The following is a 24827-nucleotide window of genomic DNA, read 5'->3' on the forward strand; positions in this document are numbered from 1 at the left end:
AGACATCAGATTAATTGATCAACCTTTTATGTCCTAAATTTAAAATGTCGGCTGGATATTTTTGTTTATTTTAACTGTACGCAGTTCTTTAAATGTCCTGTGAATAAATATATTTGCCCATTTATCCATAACAACTGAAACTTTCAATATCTAGCAAGTTATTTTCACAATTTGCCATCTATTAAAAGAGTGCCCCTCAGATTAATTTCACTTCCTGTTTTCTTTGACATGTTTTGATATTTCTGCGGTTCAATAAGGCTGCAAGATTGCGAGAAAGCAAGACTTTCACATGAAAACACCAAATTAGAGCAGAGTTCGCCAAAGTCGCTCCAGTTCAGAACAAGTTGAACTCAATCTAAATGGGTCACAAAAGAAAACACATTATGATTCAATTCCATATGTTTATGTAGATCTTCTTAAATATATATTTTTAAGGTGCTGAAAAAGAAATGTAGTATGTGGATCAACAATACCTGCCTTATAAAAACAGGCAACAATGTTACATAACAGTCAATAGTCTTGCACCTCTTACTAGGAACACCAAAACATGATAAATTATTGATTAGTAACAATTACCATGGGCTTGGAAAGAGGGATCTCATGACCAAGTGGATACAGTCTTCTTCTGAGGTGGCTGGGTAAGTTTTATGTCTCGTGTTCATACAATCCCTGAACTGTTGAAAATTGCAATGCAGCACTAAATTGTAACAACTGAGAAGTAAATGGATTTATGGCATTTATGCAAAAAATCCCAATGTCTTTGGGATTGGTAGCTGCTAAGAGTTGAGTAAAACCAACAAAAACAGAGAAAACTTAAAGGGGACTTCTTATATAAAAATTATAATTTTCCATTTATGTGGAAATAAATACACAGTGACATTTTTTAACAATAAATTCATGTTTTTTGGTGTCTGGAAAATGAGCCATTTCAAAAATCTTCTGACTACTTAGCAACCTGAGCTAAGCTGAGCCCAGCTGCGTTACCTAGCAACCTAAGGGGAGCTCTAGCACGTTTGGCCAGCTGGTTTTACCATTGTATAATGACTGCTGCAAAAGACAAGTGTTTAATTATTGTCTTACTATTCAAAAACCACTTGCTGCATTCTTGTTGGTTGTACAGGAGGCTCCACTTCTGTTTTTCAAGATGTAGGGTTGTATAATTACTCATCTGTTTTTTCACATGTGCGTGGTGAGCAGCAGCAATTTGGATTTAAAGTGACAACAGGCCCCAACAAAACTCAGTCTGAAAGAAGTACTCACTAGACTAAAATGTCATTATCTAAGAATGATTTTGTGCAAAAACATGAACATGTTTTGTATTACCCACAAACCTATCCTAACCTGTTCAAGGAAGCATAATAGGCCATTTTTGGATAAGAAGATTCCAGATTGAATAAAAAAGAGTGGTTGAGGAGCTCACCTTGATTTGAGAAGTGCTGGTAATGTTTGCAGGTAGATGAGTAGGACCTCCACCGGCAGGCACTGTGTGTGGTAGCTGCAGACCTGAGTGCAGATGGTAGAAACCCCCAGTTGCTGAGCATGGTGGACCAACTCCACCCCTCTTTGCAGAACGGGGCTGAAGATGTGTGTGTAGAGTTGCCACTGCACTATCGCATTGCCCCGTAGTGTTAGATGGCACACATGGCCGGCTATCTGCTGGCTCAGCTGCCAGTCCTCACCAAACACTAGCTCCTGGTAAGCCTCCAGAGCATCCCACTTCCAGAGCATGTCCTCAGCCCCTCCTCCGCTAGGCAGGATACCTTGGGAGCGGTAACATAAACTGGTAGAAATATTTGCAGGTTCTCCTTGTTGCAATGTCTCCTCCAGACCTGGAAGTTGGCTGCTGTCCAGAGTACAGATGTTACAAGAGGCCAGTTTAGCTTTCTCTGACGGCTGACCCCCACCAAGCTGGTCTAAAATCAGCCGACTTAGCACACTGAGCACATGGGACTGGTAACTACGGAGACCTGGAGCTTGGAAAGCATGTAAAAGGGGTCCTACAACTGAGCGAGGGTCCATGCAACAGCAGATTCCAACAGCTTGAATCCCAGCTAATACCTGCAGCACAGACGGCCCACTGGGCGAGAGGCGCTGCAGGAGCCGGAGACACTGGTGGGCGCAGGCAGCAAGACAGCAGCATCTCTCAGGGTACCGCACGGTATCCCCCTCAGATTCCTCTGAGCCTTCCACATCCTCCTCAAAGGGGTTGCGTCTTGCTGCTTGCATGAAAGCAGAGACGGGCAAGCCTGACAGGTCTCTGTGGTGATGGAGGAAGTGGGAATACTCGCAGCGACGGTGCCGGCGTCGAGCACAAACCGATTGATGAAGCTGTTCTGACTTGGCTTTCTTAATAGCGCTGATTATTTTGAAGACTCCTGCAATGAGGCCGCGTAGCCGCTCCGACGCCTCTCTGCCTACGTCAGAACTGGCCCTACCGAGTCCCTCCAGCCGCAGAACTGTGGCCTCAAAGAGCTCGAGACCACGGTGCTGGACAAATTCATGGATGAGCTCCAGAGCCTGGCTAAAGAAGAAAGGGTTGGGTGTTGAAGCCTGGAGGCAACTCAGGAGGACTTGTAGTACTCCTTCTAAAAGCTCAGGAAGTAGTAGAGCTCTGTGGCGATAACGGGAAAAAGAAAAATCATCCTGGACTTCCTGTAGGGTCTTTTTTGACCGCGGGGCAAAAGGGTTATTCTGCCTTTCCAAACAGCTTCGGATTTTGAGAGTTGCTCGCAGCAGGTCTGTCAAACTTCGCCTCAGGCTGTCTGGAAGTCTGTCGCTCTGGCTTATATCCACAGACATCAAGTGCAAGATGGTGCGTAGCAGCATCCTCTGAACCAGTGCGATCGGTTCCTCCGTCCAGCCTCCAGCCAGTTCCTCCGCTCCCATCCCTCCTCCTCCCCCCGGACCACAGCAGTCTCCAAACTCAGTCAAGATCTCCGTGAGGGTCGGTACGACGCTGATGGCCAGACCGGGGTTGTGACTGATGCTCATGTCAAACTTACACACCTTCTCTAACAGGGAAAGCAACACATGACAAAGGTCGAAAGGAGAGTTCTCCATGCGGTTGAAGATGGATATTGCGGCCGGGTCGGTCAAGGTTTCGTGGTCTACCATCTGAGAACCGGGGGCTCTGGGGTGGGGATACGGTGCACTCATGGTTTCTGTAGTGTTGGTGGCCGTAGACGTCAACTGCGAGGCCTCAGAGCGATGATGCTGGCAGCTCACCTGGATGGTGGAACCGTGTGGTCTTCGGCTCCTTGAGCCCCCAACGGCTCTGTCTTCAGAGTTGGCTTCTGAATCTGAGGTGGAGACCTGGGACTTGCGAGCATCTTTCACAGAGTATCTCTGTGACGTTCTGCGTGATCTCCGTGACTTCCAGGTGCCACTGCCAATGCGGGACCTCTTCCCAGAGCTCTGCTCATCAGATGCAGCCTTCTGTCCCGTCCTGAGTGGGACGGCCTTCACCTCCCGGCTGAGGAATGCTTCAAGTAGGGATGGCAGGTTGAAATCTGTTCAAACACAAAGACATTCACCAGGTTTTGGCATTTTACATTGAAAGACACTTTCAGTCAAGCATATTTTTGTATTTAAATGTGAAAAAAGGTGAATGTTGAAGAAAGTTATGCTCCACTGCATGTCAAGAGCAGGTTTGGGTTAGTTAGGGTGTCTTCCATGCTCGGTTCGACTGGGGATCAAATTTGCAGCGGTTGTAACATTTTTATTTCATACGGTTTGCTTTCACACTGCACTGTGTCAAAGAAACCAAACCTTTTGATTAACCTGCACTAAGAACCACTGAAGGAAATGACATGAAAGCCTCTAAAAACATGAGACACGTCTTCCTTCTTCACAAAATGTAAACAAAAATGAAGTAGTAAACTAAAATGTAGTAATCCTACAGTTTAGTGGTTGTAGGATTTCTCTTTTGTCTTTCTCCCACTAGTATTAAAGGTATATCAAGGTAGGTCTTGAGTTGGCCGAGTATGGGGCAACTTTTCTGTCCCTCTCCCACCTGATGCTGTGCACTGCTAGTCAGCAGGTTCAAAGAAGGTTTCACAGTCTTATAATAAAGTAAAATTTTGTAGTTGAGAAGTATTTCCAGCTTTAGTAAACATATTTATCATGTACTTGCTAACAACATCATCATTTTCACAATTTAAATGTAATGAAACCAATGACTTGTCGATATTGTATTAAGTTATGACATTTTAGGTGTAGCATTAAAATGAAAAAACTTGAAAATGTAATAAATAATAGTACAATGGAACACATTTCTTGACAATAAAAGAATTTTGTAGATTTTGTGCATTTTGCTTATCCAATAGGTATAACAAGTGGCATGGTCCTCACATTTACTCATGATGTGAAACATTTTAATTTATATGTAGACATGATATCATGAAGTCATGGTAATTTTATTCAGCATCATCACTTCGTGGCAATCTCGCAACAGTTTAATGCCTAGTCAAGACCCAAAGCCTTGTGTGTTAAAAGTTTCAGAAAGCAAAAATTAATTAAACAAAAAAATGTCTAGACTCCATGTTACAGAAGATCAGCAGCCTTCTTCTAAATGCCGGAGTCAATCTCAGGTCATAGGGCTGTGCAAACACAAATGTTCTCCTGCTCTGAGACAGGTTGTGCTGCTCACAGCTGCAATAATTAAAAGTTAGTTAAAAACTAAAATTTTTATCTGGATTCCTACACATTTATTTTTAAGTTTTAGCCTTCTAAAGCTGGAATTTCCATATTTCTTGGTACATTCTTTGCTCATTTCTAGGCTTAAATATATAAAAAGAACTAATTGAATTCATGGCAGATAATCATACTTTATGCAACACACTTTCCATTGTTAATATACGTTTTCTTATTTAAATAGAGGAACATCTATCCACAAAACCTTAAGGTGTGTCAGTATGTATGCTTCTGCAGATCTTCAGTCAGGAATGAATATATCATTGATGATGCAAATCTTTTATACAAAGGAAAAGAATGAAAAACACTAATTGGAGCAACATTTTAAGATACTCTGGTATGAAGAAAAACACCTGAAAATATAAAAAAATTCCATAATTCACTTTCATTTTTTAAGCTACTCCAGACTTGTAAAATACTAAAAGCTTTATAGATTTCTAAACTTTCAAGACTGCCAAAAGGAAACCGAGTGCAGTGCAGTGCAGCATTGAGAAAATAAAAGTTTACTGCCGTCATGTGAAGATGATATCAAAAGTTATAGTTAAAGCCAACAAGGATCAAAACAAATGCTGTAAAGCTGCTGGATGATAAAGTGATGCAACCTCCAAATAAGTTAGGAGGATAAAATAATTGTAACTTGAACACAGGTTACAGATAAGCAACATAAACACATAAGTTGCATTAGGAGAGTGTCGGCATTAACAAAACAACAGAAATTAGTAAGTAAGGTGGTAACGATAGTTGACAACAGACCTGGAGCTTTTTCCTCTTGCACAGGAATCTTCCAGACCAGAGGCAGCAACGACAGCAGCAGAGTTAGCAGCTCTTCCCGACAAGTCAGCTCCTGAGAGTTCAACAGATGACAGTGACTTACTTAGATGGAGGAAGAAAGAAAAAAATCCCTTCAGTCGTCACTTTGGTCCCACTTCATCACCACGCCAAGACACTCCCTCTAAGTCAGACTCTTCTCCTCCCTAATTTTAAATAACTGTTCAGTCTTCATTGTTTTCACTTACATAACTGTAATTTACAAATATTTCTAGCTACAAATTATGCTTTTTATTTTTTTATTTGAGGTATTTCAGTAGAAATGTGACAGGGAGCAATGTAGCAGCTACATGATAGGCTTACTTCGAGGAATTTTGATTCAGACATCTAATCCTTGCAAACTTGCATTCCTCCGTCAAGTGTTAATTAAAAAGAGATCAAACCTGATCATTTGTCAAATGCAAAAGGTTAAATGGGGGGTTAAAACCCTTTGTTCTGAACATAATGTTTCAAATGTCAACAGTTTGTACTCGACTGTGTAATTATGGTACAAAATCTTAACCTAGAAATTAAAGCTCCTCTAATAATAAAAAACAACACAATGATGAAACAATCTTCAGATTTTAGACGTGGCATAAAATTCAAATTAATTTATTTGTATTATTATTTTTTGACCATGAGGAAAAAGATAGAGGAGCTTTATTTCAAAATCTAACTCTTTGGCCTGTCAAATAAGGAATAGAGTATTTTAGGCTGAATGTAGATTGCTTTGATTTGCGAAACATTTGTAAAACTTTCAGTTTTAGCGTTTTGTTTAGCAGTTTAAGATCTCTGGTACAATTTAACACAGATTGTAAGTTTTCTAGGAATCAAGCAAATTTTTAAAAAGTAATTTTTAGTTTAAGTAATTCTGAATGGATGTTTATCAGATACCAACAGTGTTATTATATTATTAAACAAATATGGAACAACTCTTTATATTTACCTCTGCAGGGTTTTGTTCACCATAATTAGCTGCAGTAGCAAGTAGTTTCTTCTCACGACCCAAAGCAAATGGGCAAGAATGTCTGACTGCAGAGGCCATCTGATAATATATCAGTATTTTAATCTCTACCAGGTACGTCATGCTTGTACAGCTTTAACAACACGTGAGAAAAACCAAGTGGTGTGACAGAGAGTGTCCTCAAAATGAAGCTCCAACAGCCGCATCCCTATAGCATAGAATAGTTGAATAAAATAATGGGAAATAGTAAATATTCATCTTTTTTGGCTCTAAAATAGAAAGAACCCTGTGTCTTAAAAAAGTGTTAGAGCATTATCAAAAATGGTGCTGAATGTTATTATGATAAACGACAATATTGCTGTTTTGATACAATTGTCAGGTTATATATTGATAATGGCATAACAATGCAAATCCACCCTGTCAAATTTCAATAAACTTTAATTCTCTAAACACTTAACACTGAAACTGGGACATAGTTTAAATATCTAAAACATCCGAAAGCATAAATAAAATGGATTATGTTGTTTCTGGAAACAAACTCACCCTTAAAAAAACTATTAATCATCAGAATACAAATTATCAAACTTATTTTAAATCATCATGCAGTTAATTTACTGATTATTGTGACAGGCTTACTGATACAGAGAATAAGAATGTATTTTAAAATCTGTTAAATATATATTGTGTATCTTGATACATAAAAAATATTGTGTGATGTTGCACTTTTGACCTTGTTGTCCAGCTCTACTAAAACATCTGGCTCATGACTCTGAATATGATCTCTACAGACAGCAGAGTTACGTTTCCCATTTATTAAAGATACAAAACATTTCATTGACAGAATCCACAGCAAAGCTACAGAGGAGGGTATTCCCAACCCAGTGGGACAAATACAATTCACGAGACATTTTCTACTGAATCACAAGCCTATCTCTTTGATTTGCAATCAGCATTAGCAACACACAAGCTGATTATAAAGTAGCTCTGATTGCCACGTTAGAGCTGATCCCTCGCGGGACGCTGTTGACGCACACAGCCAGAGCTTGTGATGACAATTTCCACATGCATGCCTTCAATTCGCAGACGAAATGCTAAAATAAAATGAGAATTATACACAGTGAAGGTCCAGACATGTGAGGTCATATTTATAATAACTTGCATACCATTCAAGCTTTATTTACATAGAAGTGCTGTTTTTTGTAAAACTGATGAAGAGGACCATATTTCTCTGTCACACTACAACAACAAAAAAAAGACTTACATCCTTGGTTTTGTTTAATCATCGCTTTGCTGTCCTCATGTCACCTCAGTCTGAGTTTCCTGAATGAGCCACAGAAGTCTAAACTCTGCTGGGGTTTAATCTGCATATTCCTTTAGGCCTATTCTACAGCTTTTATAAAATATGGACACTAAACGCTTTGCAAAACCCTCAAATTTTATAGGTGCCATCTGACTAAGCAGCAGGAAGACTTCTGACAAAGTGGGCACCATAACTCCCAGAAGTCACATTATTTCCAACTCCATCAAGGACTCACACAGAGCACGAAGAGACACGACGCTCTGAACGCAATTAAAAACCTAAAAGTTGTGAGTGCAATTGAAAATCTTTCCCAGAACACTCATGGTAGAAGCGTGCAGACAACAACGATCTGAACAGACAAAACAGCGGGCTGTCTGAGCCTGGTGCTGGTTGATGGAGAAACAATACCTCCTTCTGTGAGGCCATTCCTACCATTTCACACAAGCTGCAAAGAAAACATTCCCCCTCTTTCTGCTGCTGAAGATCCACATCATCAACACTAAATATATATATTTAGGCACTGAACCCTGAAGGGTAAACAAAAATATTTCCAACTGATAGGTGGATACTGGAGAAGCATGTGCAAAGAATTTAAAACTTCAGTGAAATTTAAGCACCCTCTGTAGATAAAAAACATTTCCATTAGAGAACTGAAAATGTAGTCAGTTCATAAAACTTTACAGCATCTAATTAGAGCACAACCTTTCTGTTTATCTAACCGTTTTACTGCCGTTTTACTGTTATCAGTACAAATATATATTATATCGATGTAAATGTTATTTATCTTCTGCATCCTTATTGCCAAGTTTGTCCGATTCCCTTGTTGATGAAAAACTATTAAATGAATGAAGAATGTTTAACGGTATTGCAGTAGTAATTTAGAGTTTACCATGCAAAACTAAATCTGCAACTAAAAGCAGCTACAATTGGGATAAATAATACTAAAATTAGGTATGCTATGCTAAATTAGACAAGCTGTGCAGGCTTCCAGTAATTTTTAAATATCAAACACTTTTCTGGTCTCAAATTTCTAGATTTTTTATTTTCTGCAATTTTCTGGGAAAAAAAAATCTACCTGAAATTTTATAAATCGTACAAAACCACAAAGCTGAAATTAGAATCAGATTCACTGATGTGGTAAATTGTTGTTTATTTGGTATTCCTGAATTATATTGAGATTGTTTTATTGCTTCTAAATCTATAAAATCTAAAATTATTATTGTTCTCTTTATTCATTTCCTTTTTGTGCAACCAAACAGGCAGTTTTAATGCTTTTTCTCACATGTTTCCTTTAAATCTCTGACCTCTGACCCTTTTACTTCATCAGACTAAAAACGTGATTTGGACCTACATTAAACTCAATATGCGAAGTGATTAAAACAAAAGACAAAAGCAGATCATTTAAATATAAAAACATTTTTAATACATTTTTGTCTATAGATCATAGAGTAATTAATAAAATTTGGAAATATTCTGTGCTGCACTTTCAAATTTTGTCTCAGCTTTTTTATTACTATGATTTGACTTTACGGGAAAACATATATTAGCTTTTTCCTACCTGATCAATGATGGCGTCCAGAGTGCTGAGCAGCAGGAAGCCCCGCCCCCTGACCAGGTACTCGCCCAGCGCCACCATGTGACTCTCCTCCTCATCTTCATCCCGCACCTCGGCTCTCTGGGCCACCGCGCTGCATAGCTGGTGCACATCCGTCAGAAACTCTCTGGCCAGGGTGTTACTGGCCCCACTCATGTCTGAGCTGCAAGGAAAGACACAAAATGTCAAAAGGCTGCGGCAAAAATCAAATTATTTACAAAATAGAGCTTCCTGAACACAGATCACGTATATGAGGTAATCTTTAGCGCAACAAAGATTTCGGGGTTTTTTTTTAATCTAAGGTTGCAAAAAACCCAGAAATCTGGATTGTGTGATTATCCCTCCTCATGCTTTTCAGAGCAGCCCCAAGCTGCTGCACATGTTTGCAACAAGCACGTGTCTCTTAAGAGGTTCTCTTTTCCACAAACTACTGAAAATCCTTTTAAAGTCAGCAGAACCTTTAACACATGGCACCAGGACGGCATAATAATTAGAAACCACAAAAACCATGAAGGTTGCACTAGCAATGCAGCCGTTTTAAGGCTGTTTTTTTTTTTTTTTTTTGTCTTAAAACAGTCAAATAAAACCCAGAGACCCATCAAAAAGCACAGATCCACACATACAGTCTGCATGGTCTTACCAAATGTTGCAGGAAAAAACGGTTTCCCTCCACACATCTTGTATGCGCTCCAAACTTGACTCAGTTCTGCTAGCTGGATGTGCACACTTCCTCACATGACTGCTGACTGATTTCTCTGTTCTGCTGCACAAATTCCATTAAATCGGAATTTCAAATGGAGGCTTTCCAGATTCGCAGCAGATCAGCGTATCACATGAAAGCATGTGATGTCACATGGCGAAGGGACTGGTCTTGGTAACACTGACAAGCACCCAGTGCCCTGCGGAAGACCTCAGTCGGCAACCGTCATTGATAGACACTGGCGTTTGTATTTTCCACTACAGCTACTGGGAGTGTCTTTAAAAGCCAAGAAAAGGGATAGCAGGCCATAGTATTATAATATAAACCCATTATCTGACTAAAAATGTATAAATTCATTAAAATAATACAATAAACACACAGTATTTTTGACTAGTTTCTAGTGTAAATGTCTTAGTAGTCATGAAATAAAACAAAATTAGCTCACATTAACTTTTCTCTAAGATATAAGAGCTTGTTTTAAGCCAATAATTCTAAGTCTATAGACTTTATTTTTCACTTATAACATCTTTTTTTCTACATTTTTCTTGTCTTTTTCGTGGAAAAAAAAGCATTGATAGAGAAATTACTGTCTTCAACTACTTATAGTCCTTCCTTCTTCCCCCTATAGAAATGTACTCATGTCTCAGTGCTTTTGTGCTTTCTGTCTCTTTCCTTCATGCTCAACCCCCATCTGGTTGCCCCAGAAAGCTGATTATACTAAGCCTGGTTTCCTTCTCCTCTTTTTCTTTTCCTCTTTCTGTGAAGACCCATTCCACTGCTGATCAACCATCATCAACCACTCTGCTCCATTATCCCATTTTTACTAAGTAGCACATATGACGAACTGAATTTGAAGGTATTGTGTTATAACTGGATTTAATTGAACCGTAATTGTATCTGAATATGTGCTTGGATGGAATGGATACAACATGCAGTGCAAATACAACATGAAGAGACTTTCTATCTCTAACTAGATGTTAACAATGTTTCTGCTTTAGGCTATCCAGCTTATGATATCTGAATTAATCGATTATTGTGACGACCAATCGATTAATCGGAGGAAAAAATTGGCACATTCTATAAATATTTTATGTAAACATTTTTATACAATATCAGAAATGCAGTAAAGATGCAAATAAACAAATAATTCAATTAATTATTTGTAATTATCCCAAAATGCAATATAATGTATTCCTTCCTTCTTTTGTAGTAAAGAATAAAATTTAATTTTCCTTTGGAATCAATAAAGTAGTTTTGATTATACAATTTGCACTGTATAATCTTCAGTAATTTATTAGTTTGAATATTTTAGTTTATGTTAAATAGGGCTTCAACTAACGATTATTTTAGTTATTGATTAATCAATTATTCTGACGACTGATTAATCGGTTGAAAAAAAATTGGCACATTCTACAAATATTTCATGTAAACATTCTCTTCACAATATTAGAAAAACCGTAAAGATGCAAATGAACAAATACTTCAATTAACTTTTTTAAACAAAAAAAATAAAATTTTATTTCCAAAAATGCAATATAATGTATTCCTTCCATCATTTGTAGCAAAAAATGCAATTTAATTTCCATTTGGGATTAATAAGGTAGTTTTGAATTTGAATTTTACTCTCCAGCTAAAAAAAAATATTACCAATGTTTGACAAGCTGAGTCATTTCAGCTTGACTATCAATCTAAATAATAATAATTAGGTAGAAAAAGGTGCTTCATTATGTGAAGCTAAAGCTGTCACTAAGGAGTTCTGGGTTGAACAAATGTACTGACAAAGGTTGTTTTTTTTATCTTAAACACAAAGTATATATATATATATATATATATATATATATATATATATATATATATATATATTTTTTTTTTTTTTTTTTTTTTTTTTTGTTTTTTTTTTTTGGTTTTACAAAATTTATGATCTGAGTTTATTGTTCTTTAAGCCTTTTTTTGAGTCCGTATACTTATCGATTAATCGTGATTAATCCAATTAATCGTTTCAGCCCTAGTATTAAATGTTTTTTTGTTTTTTTCACAGCAGAGAGCTTTGGTTGAACAACAATTACAGCCACTATTTCTCTGACTGCTTCTTAGTCCCGTCCTCCCTACCACAAGAAACTGATTAAAGCCAAGTAAACAGAGATAATTGCTTCCACACAGCTGCCGACTTTATGTTTGCAGTTTTTTTTCCCCCCTTCATCCAGTTGTTTTGAGCTTCTTATCTGCAGCCCAGTCATTTCCATCAGAGGCTTCATTCATCGGTTTTTCTTTTTTTGGGAGTCCAGCTTTAGATGTTAGACAAACAGAGGCCTGGTTGGCACAGGGAGGTTTCCTGAGTACAATGCACGGTCGATGGAGACTCCACAGCTACGGTGACGTCAGGGAGACAAACAGGGTTTATCTACAGCATCAGTATATCTGGCTGCAGTGCAAACAATACCAGAGTCTGCAAACACACAATCTACTTTCCATTTGATGCAATGTTGCTGGCAGTGGATGTAACACTTTCAGTGCAGTTTAGGATTGATTTTATAATTTATCTACAGATCAGATTTTTGATTGGAATTAAGCGTGGACTTTGACTAGACCATTTAAGGCATGAAAATTATGATTTTTAGGGTTGTTTTTCTGCTGGAAGGTGAACCTCCAGTTTCAAATCTTTTGCAGCTACTAACAGGTTTTATTCCACATTTGCAATACATTCAGGTTTGATCAGTTCCGCTTTTTGGCCGAATTATGCTGCCACACCTCAGAGTATTGTTTTATAATCCAACTCTGCTTTAAACTACTCCACTCCTGACCTGTCTGCTGTATTTCTTCATCTTTATGATGATGTTAGCTTAATGTTTTTTAACAAACCTCTGTGATGTCTGCACTGTACCAGGTTGTTAACTGGATTTCTTTTAGATTAAAACACACGGCACACTTTTTAGATAGTTGTGAGAAAACAAACACACAATTTTGTCTATTACTTAAAGTTCTAGTCAACAACATTAGAAGTCTTTGAGAAAACCAAATATGAACATTTTAAGCTGTATTGCCCAGCTGATTTATTGACCCTGATTTCCTTAATTTTGGAAGATCTGATGATACTTATCCACCAATATCTGCAAAGGTCTCAGCCATGAAAGAAGGCTGAAGAAGTTTATGATGTGAAAAAAAAAAGATTAGAGGAACTGATTTTTTTTTTGTTTGGCTTAGATGATATAGTAGCTTGGGCAGCAATCTAAACATTACATTCATATTTGATAGTAAAACTAAATAGTTTTATGGGTTTTGTCCAATGTTTTTCAATAAAATAAGATTGGAACATTGAAGGTGTATTGTAATCTTATATCTGTTGTGTAAGTTGTAAAAAAAATTAATTTAAAAATTTGTGTAGGTCAAAATCTGAAAGGGAAGGTCAGTCTTTTTAAAAAGACTGATTGGACTGATGCCTACTATGACTTTGTAAAGTCCTGAAATTCTTTGAAACCCTTGAGTTAAAAACCACAAAGCTGAAAATACAGAAATCAAAACATCCACAATATGAAAATATTTACTTCTAAAATATTTAAGCACCTGTGATTCAAAGTTTTAAAGTCAGTGTTGTTACCTTATATTAGTCTCACTTCAATACTTAAAATGTAAAGGGAAGCGACAGCTTTTAAAGATGAGAAAATATTTTAAAATAGTTTAGGAAAACGTAAAAAGGTAAAGCCGATACCATTTCTGAAAACTACAATGAGACTGATCATAGTTTTCTTCCCAATAAAAAGTGGGGAAGAAATACGAGGAGAAAAAATATTATTAAAGTTGGAACAACAATGCATAACATTTAAAATATTGTGTCCCACCAAATATTGTCCCCAAGCATTTCTTGCGATTGCAATGTTTCACAAACACATTCTGATTCATTATTTCTATCAAAAATTATGATTAAAAGTTTCATGTAACTGTAAAGAACTGCCACAGTTTTAATGGATTTCAAATACACCACCAAGGTCTTACACATGCCAAGTGAGATAAACACAATGATTAATGTAAAACGACGATACGGTGAGGAAATCTTACCAGAATTTCAGAGCATCTTTGGTGCTGTTATTGGGGTGGTGTTGCACGTAGTGGAAGAGACAGAGGAAATTCTCCAGACTCTGAAGGCTGATCTGAGAATCGACACACAAACGAGAAACAAGAGCGACAACGAGATTGGTACTTGCACAAAGACGAAGAGGAACTGAGATGTGTATCAAACAAACATTTCCTTTTCTCAGGAAGCTTAACAATGAGTTAGATAGTTTTAAAGTGACAGCTCAGGTTTGATTTTTCAAAAACCACTGGAAACTAGTGTGCAGTTTTTATTTCTCCTTTATTTCTCAAGCACAACAAATCAATAATACTGAAATAACCCCATATTAGATTAAATCTGAGTGAAGAAGTCAGAACAAGAGAAACTGTGACTTTCTAAATGGTGAGATAAGCCATCTGACCTCGCTTAACAGCATTACTGGTTCCAGGGTAGCATGCTAAACCTTCCTGGCTTACATGCCAGCCCCTAAGCCAGCGTGCCGCTGTCCGTCATCCCACACAGGAGGCTTCTTTACGCTTCTGCTAATCTGACACCACTGATAGGATTCATTCAGACAATGCTGATCCCTGCCTGTCTGGGTCAAGAAGCCTGAGAATCCACACCGCTCCACTATGACTTAAGATGGCAACGACACGACTAGAGATGAAACGATTAATCGGATTAATCGTGAAATGTCTAATTTAGGAATTGATTAATCGTAAACTGGAGCTGACAGACTCAAAAAAAAAAAGGCCAAATGCTGAAATAACAACATATTCAGAAAAATAATTAAGCCAAAATTGTGCAATTTTGCATTTAAAATAAAGAAAAACTTTATAAATATGTTCAAACCAAGTGGCATAGTTGTGGCTTCTATTAAGCCCCTTTTGCTTTCCAAAAATAGAAAAATAGTGAACAGATCTGCCCTTAACGATGTTGAATCAAACAGAAAGCTTTTCACATGTTGTTAAAAGTATTTTTTTGGTTGAAAATGCATCCTTTGATACAAATGACCAAGAGTTCACCATAAAATATTTACTTTCTTATTTTAAAAAGGAATGGAATTGTTTATTTGCATTTTTAAAATATATTTCTATATCTATTTTATAAAAGGAGTTTCAATTTATCCAAGTAATCTATTATCCAATAACTAAAACAATCATTAGTTGCAGGAATAGACACAATAAAGAGTGAAAACGGTTTAAAAAGAAAATTTTTGGTGCAAACCACTAAAAACATCTACTTCAACAGGAACAGGCTGATAAAATAAACCATGACTAATATTTAGATTACCTAAAATGCGATGCTCAAACACAGGTAAGTAAATATAAACATGTAAGCCACAGATCTGTCTCTAGTCAGGATAAAGGTAATTTAAATAAATTCAACACGCACATTTTTAAGTATTAAAGCATGGAGGTTGTAAAGACTCCTGACAATATTTTATCAGGCTGGTTATTATATAAATTATATTTCAAGATGCTACACTCTTAAAAACAGCTTTTACTTGACAGATCTACTCTAGAGATCAACTGATTTAACACGTCTGCATTTTGTGTAGCAGGTTTGCAAATTTTCAGAATATCTTCATCAGAGTGTAAACCTCATTTGTAAAACAGCTGAAGAAATGAACCAAAAACATTTGAATAAATCTACATATGAAGTGTGTAAACTGCATTCGTCCATCCAAAATATATGAAACCCTGTAAATAGGAGAGAAAATTGACTCAAATCTTGCAATATAAAAACAAAAAGAGCAATTCTTTTATCAATCTCTATCCAACTATCCATAAAACTGGATTAAAAAGGAGACAGATGGTGCAAAAATAGTAAATAAATGAGAATGTATCTAACTAGTTTGAGTGTTCCTGGCTTTCAAATTCTGCGTATTTTTCAGAAAGCGGATTAAAAACTCACTTTCACTTGTCATTGGTGCACAAATAGCAGAAGTTGACCCTCCTTCAGTAAGAGGTGCTGCTGCTATATTTGTTTACAGGGTGCAAAATTGTCTCTCGAGCTTAGAAATTAATTTTTAAATACATTTAGATCTGCATTTTAAATGCATTTTATAGCCTCAGCTGCATAATTTCAAAAATATTCACATATATGGGATATTTTGTATTTGTATTTTTATTTCAGTTAAGAGTTAAGAAATGTGCATTATTGTATCACGTTTTTTCAGAGAAAATGTAGATGTGCAGGTTATAAAGTTATTATGGATGGAGATGTTGTGAGCAAGAAGGATATCCAGTAACAGTCAATCTTGCATCAAATCTGAAGAAGCCTCTGACAGAAGTCAGTTTCATAGCTGTTATAACATGCTAACAGCTCAATATGCCTGCAACAGATACATCTCTTGCCGGCATATCGAGCTGTATCTAAAAAACAACATCTAAATAATCCAAATCTAATTTTACTCTGAACATACTAAAGAAAGTGCATTTTGTAGTTTTAAATCCTGCAGGATGAAGGTGCAGAATGGACCACACTCACCGGGGTCAGGGTCAACAGCTGGGACAAAAACCCAACCAAAGCACTGATGGGTTTGGTGAGCAGGTGGGTGGATGGGTGGGTTTGGGTCACAGCACTTCAGGGGGCTGAACAAAACCATACGCAGGAATCAAACAAAAAGGAGGAAAAAGAAAGGAATGGATGAGAGAGTGGAGAGGAAGACAGGGGGAAAACATGAAAGCTGACATGATCACAGTGGTGAAAAACAAATGCAGCAGATGAGAAGCAGATACAAAAGCAGGGGAGAAAAACTGGCAGTAAATCAAAGCTGCAAAGCTGCCACATCTGTCATTAGTTCATATAAACTACGCCCTGAAGCAGCTCTGGACCTGAACTTGTGCTGTTAAATAAATCTAAAAATTTCTGTCTAAATGGATCCGTTTGTCCCTGCGTTATCTGTGTTTTTGCATTCATCAAATGGGAAAGGAAAACCAAATGGTTGGAGATAATTTCCAAGCAACAGGATTGTTTTTTTTCCTCCAGGGCTCTAATCCAATATTGTAATGCATTCTGCACCACTTTGATTTGATAATGGCGACATGGCCGATACCAGTGAACACAGCTTAGGAGGGAAATTGGTTCACAGAGCTCAGTGTTTAACCTTCCCTGTGAACTGATTAACGTCTTTCATCATTTGCCACCAAACATTACGGTTTTCTGGATGGGTGGAGACCGACTGCTACAGATTATTGCCACCATTTGTTTGTTGATGGAAAAGCTAGAGTGGGCCATGTTTGGCCCCCAGGCCCTGAGTTTGACACAAGTGAGCTAAAGGGATTCATGTGTGGAACAAGTGTTGAAATTTAAATAAGAAATAACTAAAATGATTTGATTTACATTTGTAAGCTTGTCTAGATACTTAGCAAGAGCTCTTCTTTGGCGATATGTTTTAGAAAAATATACAGGAAAGAATCAGCTGTTTTGATTTCAACAACGCTTTGTGAATAAGAAAGTGAAAGTGTAAAATGCTTATGCATCCACCTACACTTTTATTCGGTCTACACTCTGTGCTTTTACAATTTGAAAATGGTTTAGTGATCCCAGGCCACCTAACCATGCTAATTCTTAAAATATGAGGCTAAAGACGGCTTATCATTTGATCTCTGATAATAGAAAGACAAAATGGAAATATAATTTGTCACAGTAAAGGTTATTGACAAAAAAAAAGCAAATAAACGCACACAAAATAAAATATAAAAGTGTGTACAAAAACAGAACAAAGAATAAAAATACTGTACAGTACGGGCACAGTTTCAAATTATGTCCTGTCTTCAAATATATGCAAAACTTTCACACAGACGGTATGACATTTATTCGGCTCAATGGCGACTTATTGTAGGAAGTCTACAAAGAAACATTTTGAATGCTGTTCTTTAAACAGCTTATATTCTGACAGAATCAGGAGGTCAAACGGTAGTAAAAAACAAAACCTGGAGATAAGAGATAAGATAAGATATTCCTTTATTAATCCCGCAGTGGGGAAATTTACATTGTTACAGCAGTATAGAGGACAGAGCAGAACCAATATAAAAATCTATATATACAAAAAAAATACAAGTGAATATAGAAATACTGAAACAGGATTGTATGAAATATAAATAAATAAATTTCAGGTTTATTGCTTCTAGTGGAGAGTAGTGAACTGCTGAGAGCAGCGGGTGTTGTGCAGTCTGACGGCGGCCAGAAGGAAAGACCTGCGGTATCTTTTTAGATCAGCAATCGATAAACTCATTCATCTCCATTACTTGCACTTTTTGAAAACAGAAACTCAAAACTGAATGGAAAACAACAAAACTCAATCCCTCCATTTGCATGAAAGAGATGCATGTTTGCAATATGAAACCCCTCGGATCCAGTGGCTGCGCCCAGTGTGGCGATCATGGGAGAACTGGTCATGGGAGTCTCATAGCTGAGTCACCCTCATCGGTACAAACTCTGCAGCTCTCTGGATAATTGGTTAGACTACAACTTGGCAGAGGGAAGAGCCGTGCTGCTGCTTATGTAACATTTTATTTATTTATTTCACTCTCTTCCCGTAAGAAATTCCTATTGATGCAATTTGACATTTGGGTGATGAGCGTCATGAGGAGCGCCTAACGTTCCACATTTCCGCTCAAACTGAGCAAAACGTCTCAAATCCACTCGGCTGAAAATAACACGCAGAGGAAGTGTAAACCAATGTTACTTAAATTATCATCTTGCTCTGGTCACTCCGTTCTGCTCTTAAAATGTTTTTTTTTCTTTTTAAAGCAGCAACGGACTTAATAACGTGTCTGTAGGTGGAAAAAAAGCTGAGGCAGAGGAGCAATGGTTCAGAGGTCTGACTCAGCCTGGAACAAGGGAGATGAATTATTCATCCTTTCAGCCAGTCGAGTGGAACAAGTCAGCGATCGGCGCGAGCTGGACTCAAACTACGGGCCAGAACGATAAAAGCAGATGTGAAAAAGTCCAGGCAGCTTAAGAACTTCAATTTAATCATCATAAATAACATGAGGAAAGTGTGGAAGCTATAAAAATAAATTACAATGATCGGATGCTGAGAGCGGTGTGATAATCACAAGACGTCACAGTCGTCTATTTCCCTAAATGAGCAAACAGGTGAGTCATTGTGAATTCATGTGAATTTAAAAAGGGAAAATCACTGAATTAAAGATTTTATTCACTCAAAGCAGAGATAGAAAGTAGGTTTAGCAAATGATATGCAGGCCTTTTTCTATAGAGCTCTAAAAAAAAACCACAAATATACTTCATTCGTGTGGATTTCCTCTTCTGTAATGATTCACCAGACTTTTACCGCAGTTGTGTTCAGTTGCTTGTTCATAGGTTTTACAGCCTTTAACCCACTCCCACTTAAGTGGTAATTTATAAACAAATAAGTCACCTTGCTGAAGCAGCATCAAAACACCTGGGACACTTCAGTAACTGTACCGCAAACGCCAAAATTGTGATCCTTTGCGTGTTTGTAGCTAAATATCTCAAACGCAGCTTCAGGTGAGGTGAATGACTATAAAACATACAAACATGTTCGTCTAGAATGAAAGAAAATCAGAACTTTAAGTTTCTAGGCCGGATCACAACAACAACAGGAAGCCGGTATCAGCCAGCATCTCCAAAAAACCCAAAACAGGTAACGGTATTCATATTTCTATAATATTTCAGAAAAAAGTCCTCAAAAAGCAAGAACACTTTAAAAAAGCAATTATAATTTTTCCTCCACACTGTGTCCAACTGATGCTGCTTCCCACACATTGTCACTTTTTGCTTTGCAAAGCTTAAGCTGCAATGCTCCTTTCTGCTGAGCTAAATGCTACAAAAATGCAATTCCTATGGTGACATATTGCGACAGCATTCAAAAATGTTTTGTATGCAAATGTGTAAAAACAAGCGTTAAAGAGAGATTAAATCACTCACCCTTCACCTTGTTCAGCAGCACATGTTGGGTTTTTTTTAGCAGTGTTTCCTAATAAACATCATTATACTTTACAAAGTACAGCTTTGAAGAGATACTAGGCAAAATAAAAATACAAAGCACATTGAAAGCTGCACAATGTAAAATAAAGGTGGATCAGTCTTGAAATCTCTACGAGCTACTTTGTATTCAGCCCATTTTGCCATATGCTTCGCTTGAGAAGTTTAATCTTCTTTAGTAAAGCAATCAGGACTTCACCGTAGAAAGACCAGAACATGCTGGCACAGGCGAGTGTGAAAACGTAACGACATGAAATGTGGCTGGGACGTGTAACCAGGGTTTCTCTCATTCAGGAAGTCAAAACATTTCAGCAACTTTACCGACGTGAGATTGCTGTGAAGATGTGCGAGATGCGCCATGCATGAAAGATAATTTGCATCACATCTTTTTATGACTGCCAACCATAAAACAAAACAGGAGCGAAGGCAGAGGAGATGCAGAGCTGTACTTACAAGACCGATCAGCCATGAGAAGCAGAGTTAGCATTGATCCAGGAGTGTGACTGACTTCACTTGACTGAACAGGATGAATCAGACACACACACCCATACGAGGTGCTTAAGCAGGAGTTCATAGTTGGTACACAAAGACAAAAAACAAAAAACAGGGCCTCAAACGCATCACGATGACATTTTGAAACATCCTGTTACCTCATAATGAAACTCAACATCGACCTGCAACAGAAAACCTGCCTCTTATGGTTGGCTCCTGCCCAGCAAGCCATTCTGCTAAATTGACTCAGCTCATCAGGACACGGCGAGAATGGAAACATGACTGACCACACAATGCAGATTTACCTCCCCTGAAGGAAGATTTTAAATAGAAGTAAATACTCTTAATTATTTGAATTTTTATCCGTGCAATGCAAAAAGGGATTTATTTAACTTTAATTTATAAACAAAAGAATGTTTTCACTCCAAAATAGAAGAAGTAAAATCAATCTGTCAAATCATTTCATTATCTTAGAAATTCATCTGCTGACAGTATTGTCATGAGAGTAAAGGTGACCTGGAGGTCAATTTTAACAATCCAACAGCAGCAAACCTGGTCACTGAGCTGTAAAAACACAACAGAAGAAGTTAAACGGACATCAGATCCAACACTTTTGCAAAAATATTTAACTGATTTGAAATTTTTTTTTTTACATTTTGGTACAAACTTTATTGCTTTTTATTGTGATTTGATGCGATTGACAGCACAGCAAAGCTGTGAAGTTTGCAGATATAACTAGGCAGCAGCTTCAGCTCTGGTGTTTTCACACTTCTTTTATATAAGCTTCCTCGTCAACTGCTGCAAAAGAATGAGCTTATTTACCCTCCATATTTCACTGCAAGGTGTGATCACAGATTAAGATGCAAAACAGAAGAGCAGAGTCCTCCTGCTGTCTGTGTTTAGACATTTCCCACAATCACCGTCTTATTTAGCCTGCATGAGTGGACATCTACATCTACATTCACCGGGAGAGCAAAACTGCTCAATTTTCAAGCAGTTTTGCTCAAAAACTTTTTTTTTTTTTGGTGTTGTTTTTGTGCCACCAACTTGAGTGTCCAGTGAAACCGATGTGAACATATGCATCTCTGTAGACAAAAAGCAAAGTGTATGTAAACAACAACTATTTATGACTGATAATTGTTTAAATCCATCAGCGTATTCCTTGGATGAGAAGGAACCAACAATAATCTACAACAAGTCAAAATGCTCCAGGAAGGGACAAAAATTACACAACAAACTGCAGGATTTGAGAAAACCACAAGAAAACATGATGCGCTTCAATTTTCTAGCCTAAACATGTGTAGTTCAGTGTATAAATATGCTTATTTTGCTAACAGCTAACATTTCTACATTTCTTGAGCTGCGATGTGATGGATCCCTTCGCATTTTGCTACCTGCATGCTGTCTGACAAAGAAAAGACACGGACCGCCAAACTTTACCGTGTGCTGTTGTGAAAAAACATAATTTGCTGGTAGCGCAATGGCAGCCATGTGAGCACCACAAACTGTCACCATGTCTTTCCCACATCAGGCTCAGTTGAGAGGGAAAGGTAGCACTCTAGAGAGGACAGCTGTGTTCAACAGACCCTCTCTGTGTGTCTCATACACTTAAATGATCACGCGTATCAAACTGACAGGTGTAGGAGCAACCGCAGTTGTACCAAGGGAGCCATCGTAACAAAAAGTGACAGATTAAGTTAAAAGATTATTAGAAACTTCAGAGCATCCTCGGTGCAAAGCGGGTAAATAAGGATAAAGCTCACCAGTTTCAAGGATAAGACCAAAAAGATCACCGAAACAAAGCAAAAAGTGAAATTTCAGGTCAGTGAACTGTAATGCATCTCATACAATTCAACTGTAAAACAAGCTTTTCTACTAGAGGGAAACAAAGACACAATAATCTATTTGTATAGGTGTGCACACTCTCAAATGAATCCTCTGTTTCTGCACCTTTTGATCCAATTTTAACGGTTAGTCCTCCTGGGCATGGCGGCTCTGATTAGAAATAAAGTGTAGCTGTTCCTCATTTGCATCCTTTGGCTGAAGTCACGGTGTGAGGAGAGCCAAGAGTGCAACAAAACCCACAGCATCTTATTTATCTCCAAGAATCGTGAATAAGAGCAGAAAACATTGGAGAACGGCGAATCAAATCCTGGACATTTCTCCAGAAGTGATGAAAAGGCAAATCGACAAACTGTCTGGTCTAACAGAAAAGCCTTTACCTCCAAAACAAACAGAAAACAAAAAGAAAAAAAACAAATAATATTCTGAAACCAAGTGGGAAAAACGTGTTGTGATCTCAGTATGCCCACTGGCGGTGGTGGCAGCATCATGCTGTGACGTTATTTTTCTTCTGATAAAATCAGGGTTTTAAGCCAAACTGGATCAAATTATCAGTAAATAACAGCCAGTTTGATGCAAAACTTCCAGGCGTGTTTATGACGGATTTTAATTTTTAGCATCACAGTGATTTTAAGCAATAGATTTGGAAAAGATTAAATTTGGAATAGATCAGTCAGCATAAAGAGTTGAAAATGGCAAAAATATCTGGGATCACCTAAAGAGAACCGTGGACGACAGATGTCCTTTTCCAAGCATTTTGCAAGGTAGAATGTTACTAAAACACTGGATGTTTTTTGTTTTTCTGATAAATTGTACCAGCATTTGCATTACATAAACATTTAAACCAGTTATTTCTGGCATAATTTTTATATTAAATAAGATCTGGCATTTTAATTGGGGTCTGGACTGTTGAGAGCCACTATATTTTCTGAATAAGTGCGTGTCTGATGTGTGTAAAGACACGCAGTCTGATCCTAATCTAGGTCTCGTGATCCGACTGCCGTTCTGCTCCAGCGGCACAGGGGAAGGCGAATGGAGCAGCGGTAGTCTGGGAGAGATTTCTGAACAAGCACATCGCAGCCCTTTCAGATAGTAATGCATTCATACTGTAACACAACAAACTGTGGTTTACACCTGCCTCCATCTCTGCTCTGATTCACCACACATCTTGTACGTGCTTCTACTTCAACACTTGTGAGATTATTTCTTTCTCCAAAAGCTGGAATCAGTGGAGGTTAATGGCTCTGAAGCAGGATTAGGACAGATCTGAGGAGTAGTAGTAGTTTGGGTGCAATGTCAGCAATATGAGGTGTAATTTAAAGATATTATGCTGGTGGCATACTGTATAAACATATTAATCAGTAACTTCATGATGAACTTCTTTGGGTTACAACAAGCAGTAAAAAGGCATAAAGTAAAGCAGTGGTTCTTGCAATTAAAACTAGAAAAAAAAAAGTTCTTGAATATTTGATCATCATCTCTTTTTAGAAGAAAAAACAGCATCTTATTAAGCCACCTTACACATTTACACACTGCTGAACACAATCCCTAAGGTTTAGTGACTCCAGGAAGCCAAAAAACAGGAAAGGTAATTGTTTTAGACAATAAGAATGTCTGAACAATGTTTCTTTGCTTTCCTGATTATTGCAACCTTGTTGAACAGCCCAGAAGGTTTGGAAAATGATACCAGTGCAGACAGAATGTGACTAATATAACCCAGTAGTCACATTCTGCATTTTAAGGGTAAGGGTTAGTTCAACATGAAGCTAACTATATTTTATATTTATTAAAATGAAAAAATATATACTTTTATTACATTGTTTTTCACCTCCAGAACCACTGGCTTGCAGTGTAGCACTGACAAGGATCACCACCAACAAAGCTGAGCATGCATCGTATACATACTGCTGCAGAACCTTACCTGCAGATCCGCTCCCTGCAGCCTACAGTCCATATACTTTTCCCACGCATATGACAGATCGGTCTGCTGTAGATGAGCCATGGCTTCCAGGTTCTCCAGGCGCTTCCCCGAGAAAGTCAGGGATTTATAGCAATCCTTTCTTAACCCCCGGGAGGCTGGAAGTGCCCCGGAAAGAGACCCAAAGGTTCTCCTGAGTCTTTCATTGCAGATTCATGATTCACTGCGCCGCTTCGCCGCTTTTAAAGTGGAGCTCCTGGATGCAAATGCATGATGTTGAAGGGTATTAAAGCCAAAGAAATAACAAAATATAAGTCGTCTAAGTCACTTGTTCTTAGAAAACGGCTTGCAGATGAACTAACACTTTATTACAGTGCGCTTTGCCCTGACTTGAACCCGAAAAACGTCGGTCTGACGATCCAGTCGCAGCGTAACATAACCAAAACAAAACGGGCTCAAGCTAGCTAACGAGGTACTTCACAGAACTAGCA

The 24827-nt window shown here is 37.8% G+C and overlaps 1 protein-coding gene across 6 annotated transcripts in view; it reads right to left on the minus strand.

The window, feature by feature from the left end:
- lyst (lysosomal trafficking regulator) overlaps positions 1-24827 on the minus strand; it is a 72633-nt gene extending 47806 nt beyond the window's left edge. For 4 of the 6 annotated variants that reach the window (XM_088013023.1, XM_088013024.1, XM_088013025.1 and 1 more), the window contains exons 1-5: positions 24340-24826; positions 14111-14202; positions 9322-9520; positions 5446-5536; positions 1421-3509 (exon numbers count right to left, since the gene is read on the minus strand). In XM_088013023.1, the coding sequence (XP_087869149.1) occupies positions 1421-3509; positions 5446-5536; positions 9322-9520; positions 14111-14202; positions 24340-24420 (2552 nt within the window). In that variant the 5' untranslated portion in view covers positions 24421-24826. Of the gene's footprint in view, positions 1-1420; positions 3510-5445; positions 5537-9321; positions 9521-14110; positions 14203-20537; positions 20906-24339 lie in introns of those variants that run through there. The other 2 variants (XM_088013027.1, XM_088013026.1) reach the window with 2 other exon arrangements.

This window comes from Poecilia mexicana, unplaced genomic scaffold (assembly GCF_051168715.1).
Source record: "Poecilia mexicana isolate PSO_F unplaced genomic scaffold, ASM5116871v1 scaffold_15, whole genome shotgun sequence".
NCBI lineage: Eukaryota > Metazoa > Chordata > Actinopteri > Cyprinodontiformes > Poeciliidae > Poecilia > Poecilia mexicana.